This window comes from Microtus ochrogaster, assembly GCF_000317375.1.
Source record: "Microtus ochrogaster isolate Prairie Vole_2 chromosome 6 unlocalized genomic scaffold, MicOch1.0 chr6_random_2, whole genome shotgun sequence".
Classification (NCBI taxonomy): domain Eukaryota; kingdom Metazoa; phylum Chordata; class Mammalia; order Rodentia; family Cricetidae; genus Microtus; species Microtus ochrogaster.
This window is the reverse complement of record NW_004949095.1, coordinates 5,481,632-5,496,579: the sequence shown is the minus strand read 5'-3', so window position 1 is coordinate 5,496,579 and position 14,948 is coordinate 5,481,632. Positions and strand designations below refer to the sequence as shown.

Below are 14,948 nucleotides of genomic sequence, written 5' to 3'. Positions count from 1 at the left end.
CTGCCTTAAACTTCTTTTTATTGTAACATCTGTTTCACTGTTCTCAATGGCTTAGTTAGCTATGTTATCAATAGACAATCTCAATCAACTTCATGTCCCTAGCAAATGGCTACTTTCTGTAAATCCTTTTTGGAATGTGACGAAATTAGCAACATTTAATTTAGCCTTGTTCTCAGGATTAGGTGATGTGAGATTTTACAAGCCAGTTTTGGGAGACAGACACCTGGATTCCGGTCAGAGGCTTTGAAGTTTCTCTAGTCACCTTTGCACTAGATGATGTCGCCACCCTCCTAGTTACTCAAGGAAATGACCTGGAGTTACCTCGTGCCTACCTTTCTTCACATCTGCACCCCAGGGAAGTACTCTGAACTCTTTCGTCTTTTATCCACAGCAACCACCCCAATCCAGAGAACTACCGTCTACACCACGTACTTACCCAAGAACTTTTTTGTTACTTTGTTTTTTCTGTTCCATCTCTGCTAGTTTTCTGAGATCATTCTCTATAAAAATGGGTACAAAATGTAAAAACCCTAGATGAAAACAAGAAACACACACAAATGAATAAAGAAGGAAGCAACGAACCCAGGCTGGGCATGGTGGCACAGGCTTTCAATAGCAGCTGAGGCAGACAGATTACTGAGAGGGCAGCCAGGGCTATATTGTGAGAGCATGGCTCAACTCCTCACCTCCCTCCCCCAAAAACCCAAACCTTCTTTCCTTTGCGCTTATGAATAAGACCAAACCACAGGATTGGGCCTTTGTTCAATGTTTCAACCCCAGTGCCCCCCCCCCCCCAACAAGTGTGCTTCAACCTCCTGCTCCTCAAACCAGCCAAAGCTGTTGGCTGGCATGACTAATTCTTCTTCCTTATTTAAGTCTTAATTCAGATCACCTCAGAAAAGTCACCCTTGCCTTTGCTTTTACAAAAGTTAAGTGTGGTTACCAGGCGGTGGTGGCACATGCCTTTAATCTCAGTACTTGGGAGGCAGAGGCAGGCAGAGCTCTGTGAGTTCGAGACCAGCCTGGTCTAGAAGAGCTAATTCCAGGACAGCTAGGACTGTTACATAGAGAAACCCTGTCTCCAAGAAAGAAATAAAAAGAAGAGAAAAGTTGCAAAAAAAAGTAGTTGATTAAATAATTGAATGTAGTTTATGTGCGCAAATTCTCTGTATTTTTTAATGAAAACTCAGGAAACCTTTCCAATTATTTATGACATTATTTCACTTCTTTCCCTGACCACTCTGTATTTTAAGAAAATATTTATTTTATGTGTATTTGGTATAAAGGTATCAAATTCATTGGAACTGGAGTTATAGACAGTTGTGAGCTGCCATGTGGGTGCTAGGAATTGAACCCCAGGTCCTCTGGGAGAGCAGCCAGTGCTCTTAATCATTAAGTCATCTCTCCGCCCCAACTATCCTGTATTTTCTCCTAACATTTAGTACAGCCTGCAATTGTCTCATTATTTTTCTTCTCCCCTAGAAACACACACTTGAAATTGCAACAGCTGCATCAAAGGACCACAGTCTGTCCTTCTCTCTCTCTCTCTCTCTCTCTCTCTCTTTGTTTTTTTGAGACAGGGTTTCTCTAAGTAGCCTTGGCTATCCTGGACTCACTCTGTTAGATCAGGCTGGCTACTTCTACTTTTTTTTTTTTTTTTTTTTTTTTGAGACTGGGTTTCTTTACAGAGTCCTGGCTGTACTGGAACTCACTATGCAGACACCAGGCTGGCCTCCAACTCTCAGAGATCTGCCAGCCTCTGCCTTCTAGATGCTGGGATCCAAAGGTGTGCACCACCACATCCAGAAGCATGTTACACAGCTCAGTTTTTATAAAAAAAAAATGAAATAACTGAAACACTGAAAAGGCAAGTATCTTCTCTGGTGTGTAAAAGAGTCCCAACAGAAGTGAACTCATGAGTCCCTAATGTCCTAACTAGTGGGACAGGAGGACTCACAGGCAGCCTAGCCCTTCCAAATGCTATCAGCCAACTGTTGACAAAAGCATTAATCACGGTTGTCCCAGAGGAGCCCAGCTCTAAGGTGAGCAGAGCTGTCTGCTCTGGGCCAGCAGGGGAGCTCCTCGCTGGAAAGGTCCACAGGGCAGGCAATTCTTGTAAGGGTCAGACATCTTTTGTTCAGGGCATCTGACCCGGAGAGGAATGGTCAATAGGACTGAGTACGGACTGACTGATTAGTGAAGCCAGTTTATCTGACATTGTTTCACAGGCCAACAGGGACTCTTCAGTCTGTTTCTTTTAGCTTTCTTTTTCACCTGCCTTTACCCTAAATTCACCCACATCTTTGCTTTTGAGAAGTCCAAGTCATTAACTGTTTTATCTCTGTCCTACATCTATCCGTATCATTTTTTTTTTTAGCCTCAAGGATGTTTTTTAAATTACTTGATTGTCTCATTATTTCAAGTGACTCATTTCTGTCTTTTGTAGTTTGTGTGTTACTGAAGGACAGACTCAGTCGAGTATAATTTAGATCACAAAGCGACTTATGATAGGATTCCGGCCACTGTTTCTTCTTCCTTAACGGTCAGTTTCAAGAGCCCCGTTAGCGCAGGCAGCCCTCGTCCCACGCAGGCTGCCTTTTCGGACTCAGGAAGTTGAGTCGGTCCCCTCGCAGCCACACTGGAGGAGGGTTGCAAAAGAGCCCCAGACCAGGTGGCTGGAGAAGCGCCGCGGGTACCCAAGCGCCGGGGAGGGGGCGTGGCAGTGGGCGTTGCCCGGCGCCGCAGGACCACCAATGGCATCCAGGAGCTCGGGGCGATGCGCGTGACGCAGCCGCGGGCTGGGGAGGTTGGGGCGGAGAACGGGGGTGGGTGCCGGCTCTTTATCTTCCTCCGCAGCCCGGCTGGCGGCGTTGCGGACCCGCGTAGGGACGTCGTTTTGCAGCGACCCTCCCGCGGCAGACCTACTGCCCCGACCGCCGCAGCTGCCCTCGAGCCGCAGGTAACCCCAAGCTTCCGCTCCCCTCCTCCTTTGCTGTCCAGGTCCACCCTGAGCCCAAGAGGAAGGGGACTTCGGTGGCGGCGACGTTCCGGCTCTGCGGGCCTGGCCTGGGCCGGACTGTCCCGCCGCGACGCTGCCTGTCGCCGGGGGGAGGACGGGAAAGTTACCCGTAGCCATCCGGATGACCGGCAGCCTTTTCAATATCAGTGATGGTTTCGATGTCTCCCGAATCATGTGGTGTCTCGCAAGCCAGTCAGTAATAAAGAAAGTTGAGAACTAGAAGTCATCGCATTCTTTGAAAAGCGACACCAAAAAAATGAGCTCAGGAAGTCAGTTTTTTCCTGATGTGGGCGGGGGAGATGTGTGTGAAGGGAAAGATGGCACTACCAGACATCAGACTGTGGGCCGGGGCGCCAAAACCTTTAGTCAAGCTCGTGTTCTGTTTTTAAGTAGCAGGAGGGAGTTGTTAAGTTTGTCTTTGATCTTAAGTGTTAATAGGCATGTTGCTTAAGCGACATATAAATTTAGGGATTATTTGTGAGAAATTACTATAAGCTCCCTGCTCTGCATTTTCTATAAAAGTTGTTGGTCACTGTAATATTTAAGTAGTTGCTACTCTTGCCCTTCAAACTACTTGTCTTCTTCGTTAATGCAGAATCCAACTTGAATATTTTTTTTTCTCTTGTTTGCTTTCAAGTGGTAAATATAAATGATTTGTTAAAAGCCAGCTCAGGCTGTGGGAGTGGGGATTGCAAAGAGCTCTGATGCTGGGAAGGGTAAGCAGGGGCAGGGTAAACGTGGAGAAGCACACGGCTTAGTGTGTCACGTGCTTGGAACTGGTCAGGGGTTTCACGTTCCCTTAGGACCCAGGCAAGGTGCTGAGTACCTGAGCTCCTGCCGCCTTCAAGCCTGGTGGGTTTTCCAGGCTCCAGCTTCCTTTCTTGTCCCTGGAAAGCTTCCTGTTATCTCTTGGAGCATTTCCCCCACCCCTTCTGCTCTTTTTTCCCCCTTTCTCCTTCTCCCACCACTAAACATTCCTCAAACCAAAGATCACTTCGCTGTGGGAACCACTCATCAGTAGAAGCCTGCTAGCATTCTGTAAGTCTCCCTACCAGCGGTTAGTTAATCATGTTTGTAAGGAGACGCTTTGTTTTCTAGTGGATTTCTGAGGCTAAGCTATCTCTGTCTTCTCAGGGTAGGGTCTGCTCTGGTCGTGAATAGAACTAGAGTTGGAGGGCCAGAGAAGGAACCTTGAGAAAACATTAACCAGGGACAGTGACTCTTTTTTTTAATTTTTAATTTTTTAAAAATTTTTTACTTATTTATTTTTTTGTTGAAAAAATTTCTGCCTCCTCCCCGCTTCTCATTTCCTTCCCCCTCCCCCACTCCATTCCCCCTCCCTCTCGAGCAGTGACTATTTCTTATGGAAGTTCCAGTTGTCAGACAGGAGGCTTAAGTTTTTTGTTTGTTTGTTTTGTTTTTTGTTTTTGGAGACAGGGTTTCTCTGTAGCTACGGAGCCTGTTCTGGAACACGCTGGCCTTGAACTCACAGATTCGCCTGCCTCTGCCTGCCCGGAGTGCGCACAACCATCCGGTTTAAGATTTTTTTCCCTCCACATTGGATAACTAGTTATATTTAATCATTTGTAAGTAAAACTCAGATGAGCTGGGCGGTGGTGATGCAGGCTGAGAAACCCTGTCTCGAGAAACCAAAATAACTAAACAAACTCAGATGTAAATAAAATTTGCCCAAGTTCTCCTGTTCTGTCTGGTTAATTGACCCATCTCTGATAGTTACATGAAAAAGTTGTAGGGTAGGGCAAACCGTTTTTGAAGGGAAGAAGATAAAGACATTATGCTTTGGATTGTTAATTCCCCCCTCCTTTTCTTCCTGTTTTCCTCCCTCCCTTCTTTCTATTGATAGGATCTTCTGTAGCCCAGGCTGGCCCTATTGCCCAGGCTGGCCTGATACTGTGTAGGTGAGAATGATCTTAAATTCCTGGGTTCTCCTGCTCAAGTCTCCCAAATGTGTACCATTGTATCCGGGGTTGGATTATAAATTCTATCCATAATGGTTTCTCTCTTCCCCTGGGTGATAGAGGAGTTATTCACCTGTAAGAGGTACCTAGTATTTATTTGTGATACAGTTTTATAGGTTCTTTTGAAAGAGAACTGGAGGCAAGCTAAAGTTGGCATTTCTTTGGGCCATGAATCATTTGTTTCTCTAATTCCTTTTATTTACTTTACTGTTGCAGGGCATTGCATAACTTCCTGTGCAGATTGGTTTCTTACTCTCTTGTCTAATCAGTGTGTTACATTTTATTGCTAGTGTGTGGCTGTGCGCACATATACGTACATACCCCTGTAGTGAGTACGGAGGCCAGAGGGCTACTTGCTGTAGTTAGTTTTCTTTTACCTTTATGTGGCTTCCAGGGATTCAGCTTGGGTTGCCAGGCAGCACACAGGCATTTTTATCCACTCAGCTATCCTGCCAGCCGCACTGGGCAACTTTGTCACCTAAAAGGAAGATAGTTCCACCACCCAAATACATCTTTGCAATGGGGTAGAAATGTTTGTGGTGACTCAGGCCTAGTACTTTGGGGCAGAGAGGCAGGCAGATTAGAGTTTGGTTAGCCAGGGCTACGTAGTGAGACCGTCTCTCAAAAATAAATAAATAAGTAAGTAAATAAATAAATAAATAAATAAATAAATAAAACAACAAACAAAACCCCAAACATGCAGAACACACCAACAATGAATAAGGAATGTAAATGTTTAGTGAACTGGTGGTACCCCTCCTTTGGCGCCCAGCACCGTGGATGGTGCTTGTTTTCCTTCGCTGCTGGACCTTGTGAGAACCATCCTATGTTCTGTTTTCAGTTCCTCAACACATTTTGTAACCTACTCCCATACATTTGCCTTAGTGGAACCAACTGTATACGTACTCACTGTTAGCACATCTCCACATTGTGAAATAGCAGTCACAAGTTCCACCCTCTCTTTTAAATAACCTTTAATATAGATATGTATTATATATACTTTTTTTTTCTCCTTCCTTTCTTTAGGGCCTGTCCTGGAACTAGCTCTTGACCAGGCTGGCCTTGAACTCACAGAGATCCGCCTGCCTCTGCCTCCTGGGGATTAAAGGCATGCGCCACCACCACCCGATTATGTGTATTATGTGTGTGTGTGTGTGTGTGTGTGTGTGTGTAAAACAAAACAAAACCTTGCTAAAAGTCACACACCACCCTTCCTTTTGTGTTTGTACTCTAGTTGAATTTACCGTGATCTTGACCCCAGAGAATCCCTCTGAATCCTCCCAACCCCCACCCTCACCCCACCCCCGACAGCATTCTTTGCTCCTTGTTCTCCTTTTATCTCTTTGCATTTTATCTTTTTGCTGTTAACTTTTTAAATGCTTCATAATACTTAGCTATCTATAAAATTGTTAGTATTTACTGCTTGGCATGTTAGATAAGAGCTATGTAAATAGAAGCCTGTATAGTTCCTAGGTGACCTGCCTGGGACATGTCCTGAACTTGTGCTTAGCCTTAGCTGTCGGTGTGCACTGATGTGTCCCAGATCCCTGTCTTCAGTGCTGACTTGTGTGTTCAGCTGGCCTTTATAAAAGACCTTAGTGGTGATGTACGCCTTTAATCCCATCACTCGGGAGGCAGAGGCAGGGGCAGGCGGATCTCTGTGAGTTTGAGACCAGCCTGGTCTACAAGAGCTAGTTCCAGGACAGGCTCCAAAACCACAGAGAAACCCTGTCTCGAAACCCCCCCTCCCCCCCAAAAAAAAGACCTTGGCTGGCCTACAGGCCTGTGATGTTGGGCTTATCTATTCTCTCTTTGCATAATACATAATGGCATAATTGCATAATGCCATTCCTAGCCTTTCTGAATTAGCATACTCACTTGGGGTCTGTGACCAGCCACCTTCTACCCATAGCCAGCCACACCTCAAAGACTTCTCTAGTCATTTGTAAGCTTATCTGATCTTTCTTATCTCTTCCTTCATTTATTTTACCAATAAACACGTGTCACGTGGGTCTTCAGGCTCCAGGGCTTTGTCTGTGAGCTCATTGTTGGCACTGCTGCTGAACCTGCTTTTCTTTAACACATCCTTTTCTTTGGTTCTGAGTTTGTCTTCCTCAAGGTAAATAACAAATCCTTCTTTGAGAACATCTTTTTGCTTTTTGTGTTGGGGACTGAATGGAGGGCCTCCCACGTGCTAGATAGATGAACTGCCTTTGAAGTTCACTCTGAGATCCCAACCTTCCTTTTTAACAAGTGTGATTTGAGAGGGAGAAGAAAAGGAAAAACAGAAAGACTAGAAAGGGGTGCGTACTCAAAATCAGAGCACTCTGGAGGCAGAGGCAGAAGGATCTCTGCAAATTCTAGTCATCCAGGTCTATACAGTGAGATACTCCACTTCCCTGCCTTCCCCTCTCATCCCCACATTTTGTGCATATAAAGCATAAGCATTAAAACAATAGCTGTTTCTTTTTTTTCTAGCATTGATAAGCATTGCACTGGGATACTTTCTTATGTTTTGAGGAATAAACTTTAATCTGGCATTTGGTTTTAATAATTTTTTTATATGTATGGGTGTTTTGCCTATAGAGGCCAGAAGAAGGCATCAGATCCTCTGGAACTGAAGTTACAGATGGTTGTGAGCTACCGTGAGGGTGTTGGAAATTGAACCTTAAGTCTCAGCAAGAGTAGTAGTAAGTGCTCCTAACTACTGAGGTGTCTGTCTCTCCAGCCTCGACACTTATTTTCAATAACTTATTTTTCAAACACTTATTGTTTATTTTACTTTTTTTTTTTTTTTCTGGGAAGAGGGGGTTGAGACAGGGATTCTCTGTACCTTTGGAGCCTGTCCTGGCACTTGCTTAGTAAACCAGGCTGGCCTCAAAGTCACAGAGATCTGCTTGTTTAATGTGTGTACTGCTACTTCCCAGCTATTATTTTACTGTCCTTTATTTTTTTTTTAAATATTTATTTATTTATTTATTTATTTATTTATTTATTATACAATGTTCTGTCTGTGTGTATGTCTACAGGCCAGAAGAGGGCACCAGACCTCACTACAGATGGTTGTGAGCCACCATGTGGTTGCTGGGAACTGAACTCAGGACCTTTGGAAGAGCAGGCAATGCTCTTAACCACTGAGCCATCTCTCCAGCCCCTGTCCTTTATTTTTAATGTGTGTGTGTGTCTATGTGTGTGTATGAAATCCCCTCAAGTTCTTAAAAACATTGTATATATGTGTATGCATATCTTTCTTTGTGTGAGTATGCACACATGTGTAGGCAGGCTCCTTTGAAGGCCAGAAGGGAATGTTGCAGGAGTTTGGGAGCTGCCCACTCATTGTGGGTGCTGGGAACTGAACTTGGGTCTTCTGCAAGACCAGCAAGTGCTTTTAGCCATTGAGTCATTGCCCCAGCCCTAAGAGGTCTTGTTTTTATTTTAGTTTGTATTTTTTAGACAGGGTCTCACTTTATAGCCCCGCCTGGCCTGGAACTCACTATGGAGGACTGGCAGAGGTTTGTCCCAAGTGCTGGGGTTAAAGGGATGCGTCACCACACCTGGCCTGCGTGTCTATTTTGAGGCCCACATCGCCTTTTGTAAAACTCCTCTTTGCTATGCCAGTGCCTTTTTTATTTCTGTTTTCTGCTTCCTTCAAAGAATCCTCAGCATTCACCCCCACTTACCACTGCTCTGATTATTTCTGTGGGATAATTCGATGCTCGGTGGTTTCCTCTCAGATTTCATGTAGATGACTTTTAAATCTTTGTCATTAGCCCGTACCAAAGGGCTTCTAAGTTTCTCTTTTGCATATGTGCATGTGTGTATTTTTAGATTTAGATTTATTTATTCTGTTTTATGTGTGAGTGATTTGCCTGCATGAATGTGTGTGCATCATATGAGTTCTTCATGCCCACGAGTCAGAAGAGGACATTGGATCCCTGGAGCCAAAGTTAGGGCCGTCGTGAGCCATCTTGTGGGTGCTCCGCAGGAGTAGTCAGCCCTCTCGGCTGCCGAGCCATCTCCTCAGCCCCATACCTGGTTTTTGATATGAGTGCTAGGGATCCAAACTTGCTCAAGGAAGCACTTTACCCACAGGCTCCCAACCCTCAGTTTTATGTCTTTGATACATTTTGGGCTTAAATTTTGCCTAGATTGTGAGATGAGGGCCTGTCTTGGCCTTTTCAGGTATCTGAAGTTTTTCTTTTTATTCTATCATTGGAAGGTGTGAGTTGATTTCTCTTCACTTCGTCAGTCATCACTGAGAAAGGCGTGTGACCCCGTTACAGCATAGCAAGTGGCTGTGACTGACACAGCTCTTCGCTCTACAGCTTTGGTTCATTTACCAGGGCGTAGGAGGAGAGAGACGCTTGTTGGTTCCTGACTGCTTAGCCCCGAAATAGTCACACAAAAACTGTATTAATTAAATCACTGCTTGGCCCATTAGCTCTAGCTTCTTATTGGCTAACTTTTACATATTAATTTAACTCATTTCTATTAATCTGTGTATGGCCATGTGGCTGTGGCTTACCAGCTAAAGTGTTGGCTAAAGTTCTGGCGTCTGTCTCCGGAGGGGGTTATATGGCATCTCTCTGACTCCTCCCTTCTTTCTCCCAGCATTCAGTTTAGGTTTCTCTGCCTTCCTCTATTCTACCCTATCAGGCCAAACCAGTTTTCTTTATTCATTTATGGTAATGATAGCATTCAGAGGGGAATCCCACATCACCAGGGAAAAGACAAGTTATCTGCTAACAGGATTCTCCTATCATTGAGTGTCAGCACAGAGGAGAGCTCGTGTTTGTTTGTTTTTCTTTTATTTGTGTTTATGCATGTGTGGTTATATGCAGTGTGTGTACTGGTGCCACCAGAGATAGGTTGTCTGGTCTCCTGGAGCTATAGTTGCAGGTGGTTGTGAGCTATCTGACAGGGGTTCTGGGAACCAAACAAAATGTGTCTCCTGGAAGAGCAATAGGAACCTTGACCTCTGAGACTTCTCTCTAGCCCTTCAAAGTTCTGTTAATGACATCCTTTCTCTTGAAACCGTTATTTGATTACTGATCTAGCCTCTCTTTTAACTCTAGATGCTTGCATTTATTACTACTGACTTGGTAACCATACCCTAACTTGTGGTATCGTGTGTGCCTGTTCCTAAGAGATGTAAAATGAATATCTGGACTAGCACCAAACTGGACTAGCACCAGCAGCCTGAGGAATGACTCAATCGAGTTTGTCTAGAAGGTACTCAGAATTTTCTAGGGACTGTGGAAGGAGCTGTGGACAGCTAAAGATAGATGTGTCTCCCCTCCTCCATCCCCAGCCCCTGTTGGAAAGTCCGCAGCAGAGTTGGTGCAAACCTGGCTTGAGAGCAGAGCCCAGAGGTGACTGCAGGTTCACACACCGTAACTCTCAGACAACCGTGGTGTATGGCACTGGAGGTGACTGCAGCAGACTCAGCCCTGTATAAAGCACAGACCAGTGTACTGTGGGAGTCACTTGTATGCGTGCTTCATCATAGCCCTTCTGCTGTCTGAGAAGACACTTCAGCCTTGGGGAGAGTGGCTTGCAGAACTGTCACATGGTGGCTTGTGGAAGATGGGGTTCCTCTGGCTTGGAATCAGAGGACTCTCCTTATTACATACCATTGTCATCATCTGATGTTATTTTTGTTTTTGTTTTGAAGCAGGGTCTCTCTATATGGCTATTCCGAAACTCAGACCCGACTGCCCTCAAATTCACAAAGCTCCCCTGCTGATGTTAAAGGCTTAAGCCATCATGCCCGGCTCTCCTGCTGTTTTTAAGTTTTCACGTGTTCAGCCAGTGCTTTGCTCAGCTGAATTGTTTATTGGGAATGGGGGCTTTGTGTAAAAAGGCCTTTGAAATTAGCCAACATGTGAGAGCGGCTAATTTCTGTCAGTTTGGTGCAATATCTTATATTCAAAAAGTATTAAAGCTGATTAAAATAAAATCAGAGACAGACAACATATCATCATTTTTTACCTCTCTTAGGCATAGTAATCATGAAATTCAACTAGCCAGATAATTTAGTTCAAAGCTTTTAATTTTTAAATGAAATTAAATCTTTTTGTGATACCATGGTTCGAATTCAGGGTGTCAGTCATGTATGCTAGGCAAGTGCTGTACCCCTGAGCTTCATTCCCCACCTTTTCCAGATTTTTTTTTTATTGATTTTTATTGAGCGCTACATTTTTCTCTGCTCCTGCCTCTTCCCTCTTCTTCAACCCTCTCTCTCCCAAGGTCCCCATGCTCCCAATTTACTCAGGAGATCTTGTCTTTTTCTACTTTCTACTTCCCATGTAGATTAGATCTATGTAAGTCTCTCTTAGTATCCCCATGGTTGTCTAAGTTCTCTGGGATTGTGGTTTGTAGGCTGGCTTTCTTTGCTTTTTATTTCCTTTTTCAGATTTTTAACCAACACATGCACACCCATGATGTGCAGTGGTGTTATGCTGTGTACTGATCTGTCAGGACAGGGGCTTGTCCACGAATCACTCCTTCCTGTGGGGAGCATTCAGCGTCTTTATTCCTGCTCCTTCTTTCCTAGGCAGCTCGATGGTGGGAGAGGAAAAGATGTCACTAAGAAACCGGCTGCTAAAATCTGGTGAAAATCCCGAGCAAGATGAAGCCCAGAGAAATCTCTTGGAAACCCAGAGAAATGGTGAGGTTTTTAATGTTTCTGAGGTAAATTAATGAAACAGAAAATAAGCTCACTGTTCCAGGGCATTTCTTGCAATTTTTTACTACAAATGTGTACTGGTGGTTTTATAGATCCGATAGTAAGTTCATATTAATTTAGTGATAACTGGAGAGGTGGTTCTGAACTCTAATTCCAGGGACTCTGCTGCCCTTGTCTGGCTTCTGAGAGCCTTGCACACACAGGGCACACGACATACATACAGACAAAATATCCTGGGTTTCCATTGCTGTGAGAAAACACCATGACCAAAAGGCAAGTTGGGGAGGAAGAAGTTTATTTGCTTATACTTCAGCATTGCTGTTCACCACTGAAGGAAGTCAGGGCTGGAACTCAAACAAGGCAGGATCCTGGAGGGCGGGCTCTGATGCAGAGGCCATGGAGGAGTGCTGCTTACTTTACTGCCTTGTTTTCCTTGGCTTGCTTAGGCTGTTTCTTATAGAACCCAGGACCAGCAGACCAGGGATGGCACTGCCCACCATGGGCTGGGCCCTCCCCAGTTGATCACTAAATGAGAAAATACCTTATAGCTGGATCTCATGGAGGCATTTCCGCATCTGAGGCTCCTTCCCCTGATGACTCTAGCTTGTGTCAAGTTGACACACAAAACCATCCAGTACACATCTGTACATATAAAATAAAAGTAAATACATAAACATTAATTCAACAAACATTTCTACTGTGTTTTAGATACTATCCATTCATTCAGCCAGCCTAGCCTACCAGTAATTATGGAAATGTCTTGATGGATCTTTGGTTATAGTAGTGATCAATACATGTTCAATACATGTGTTCTCATTTATGGAGCTTTGAGTTAAGTGAATGGTAGAGCCCTCAAAATCATGAATAGTTGGGGGTGTAATTCACTCAGACCCTGGGTTTGTTCCCAGCATAACAACAACAACAACAAAACCCAAAAAGACAAAACAAACAAAAACCCCACATAACTGAATTACTATAAATAAGTATAATCTCAAAGTTGCTAATTTTTGTTTTGTTTTGTTTGTTTTTCAAGACAGGGCTTCTCTGTACCTTTGGAGCCTGTCCTGGAACTCACAGAGGCCGCCTGCCTCTGCCTCCCACGTCCTAGGATTAAAGGCATGCACCACCACTGCCCAGTGACTAGTTATTCTTACAATAGAATGAACAAAGATCGAGTAAGGAGCAGGGTCTGAACTGACGTCTAAACCCTAGGCGAGAGGGCGATTAGGGCATTTATTTGCTTAGTGCACGGAGAGTACAGTGCAGCTCTTGTCCAGGTCGAGGCTGTGGTTAAGAATGGTAGCTGCAGAGAAGCCGCCCTCACAATGTCATCTACTGCATCGGGATGTTTATTTTTTGCAGTGACATTTGTTTAGTTTTGCTTTTGCAGGGATTTGAAACTCGAGACAGGTTTGGTTAACAAATAGGAGAGGGACTTCGGGAGAACAGGTTGTCTTTGGCATCCTCAGACTTCTTTTCATAAAGAGGCTCTCTCTCTATTTAGCCTTTTGTACTTTAATTGCAAGTATCGGCAGCCAGATCGCACCAGGACTGTGAATGAGGCTGTTTAGTTGGTGTAATGAGGTTTATTGACAGACCCAGCTATTTATTGCCTACATATTGCACGTGGTCGAATCCTGGTGTGCTGCAAAGAGTGAAGCAGTCTTCTTCCCTCGTACTCATGGTCATAGTCTGGGTGCTCTCCCCTGCCTGGATTCCCATGAATTAGGTTTCCATTTATTTTTTTCTAATGCTAATACTTCTTAGAGACAGAAAAGGTATGACTGAAACTGTCTGTCAGCATCATCACACACTATTATTTATTCTCTTTATATTTTGTTTTTTAAAAGCTGTTTTGTTTTGTCAAAGGGCTTTTCTATGTAGTCTTGCTCCATCTCCCAAGTGTGGGGTTTAGAGACATTCGGCACCCTGCCCAGTTCTCATGCAGGGCTTCCTGCTTGCTTGGCAAACATTCTCTTGAGCTAGATCCACAGCCATGAGTTGGAACCATTCTAGGTTTTAATACAGATGTTACAGAATTATGTTGTTTCGCTTAAATTAAGATGTGTGGCACCCTCCTTAGTGAAGGTAGTGCTGATGGAAAAGAAAGCCTTTCTTCACGTTAATGTTTGGAATGTAGATGAGTAAACTGTGACCTTTGAATTGCGATGGCTTGAAGGCCTTTCAGTGTGGCCGAATAGCCAGGCCAACCAGGGAGCTTGCTGCTTCACCTCACGTGCATTGAGTTAAATTTAATTTTAATAGGATTCTTGGTGCTTCATATACAGGTTAAGATTTGAGGTACCGCTTTTATTCATTTATTAGTTTTTCTTGAGACAGGATCTCATGTAGGCCAAGCTGTGTTGTAACTTGTTACGTATTTGAAGTTGGCCTTGAACTTCTGCTCCTCCTGCTTCTACCTCCCAAGTGTTGGGATTGTGGGTGTGCACCATCATCTTGAGACACAGCTTTTAGTGTGCCACATTTCATCTGGGGTGTGAATGAGAATCTTCCTTGAATGAAGAAATGATCCAATACAGTAGCTTGAGCTCTGAGTCAGAATCTCCTACTGGGGCCCCAGGTGTGAAGTGTGAAAGAACTTGCTAGATGGTTCCCCGAGGTGTGGCGTGTGTGAGCCTGCGAGATGGTACCGATTGGGCTTTGCAGTCAGATATCACTGCTGTGAAGAATGGCGATGTCCTGACTTCATTAAACTTTACCACAGGCGCAGTGGCACTGCCTTTAATCCTAGCACTCAAGAGGCAGAAGCAGGTAGATCTCTGTGAAGCCGTAGTGACCCCAAAGATAATAATGTTGGGGGACTGAGATGGCTTAATGTTTAAAAGTGCTCCCTGCTCTTGCATAGGACCTGTATTTAGTCCCAGTTCCATATAACGCCTTTCGACCATCCTAACCCTAGTTCTAGGGAATCTGACTCTTCTGACTTCCTCAGGCACATCTCAGTGCACAGACACACATGCACAGTGCACAGATATACATGTTCATAGAGCACAGATAAAACATTCATATACATAGAATAAATCTAAAATAAATAAAAAAATACTTGTATGTGTATGAGGCAGAGGCAGGGAGGCTAGCCAAGATTATACAGTGAGACCAGGTCTCAGCAAATACTCAGAATAGAGAGGGTTGTACAGACCTAAGGTGGTGTGGGCTTCTCAAGAGTGTCTTATTTTTTTTTTTTATTGTTTGAAACTGTATCATTTATTTTTATTTTTTTTTAATTTATTTATTTATTGAG

The 14,948-nt window shown here is 44.1% G+C and overlaps 1 protein-coding gene across 1 annotated transcript in view; it reads left to right on the top strand.

Moving 5' to 3' along the window:
• Nucleotides 1-2,823: 2,823 nt before the first annotated feature.
• The window catches only part of Soat1 (sterol O-acyltransferase 1), a 47,427-nt gene continuing 35,302 nt past the window's right edge, over nt 2,824-14,948 (top strand). Inside the window, exons 1-2 of the mRNA XM_005363908.3 lie at nt 2,824-2,959; nt 11,555-11,668. Coding sequence (XP_005363965.1) covers nt 11,563-11,668 — 106 coding nt within the window. The 5' untranslated portion in view covers nt 2,824-2,959; nt 11,555-11,562. The remainder of the gene's footprint in view (nt 2,960-11,554; nt 11,669-14,948) is intronic.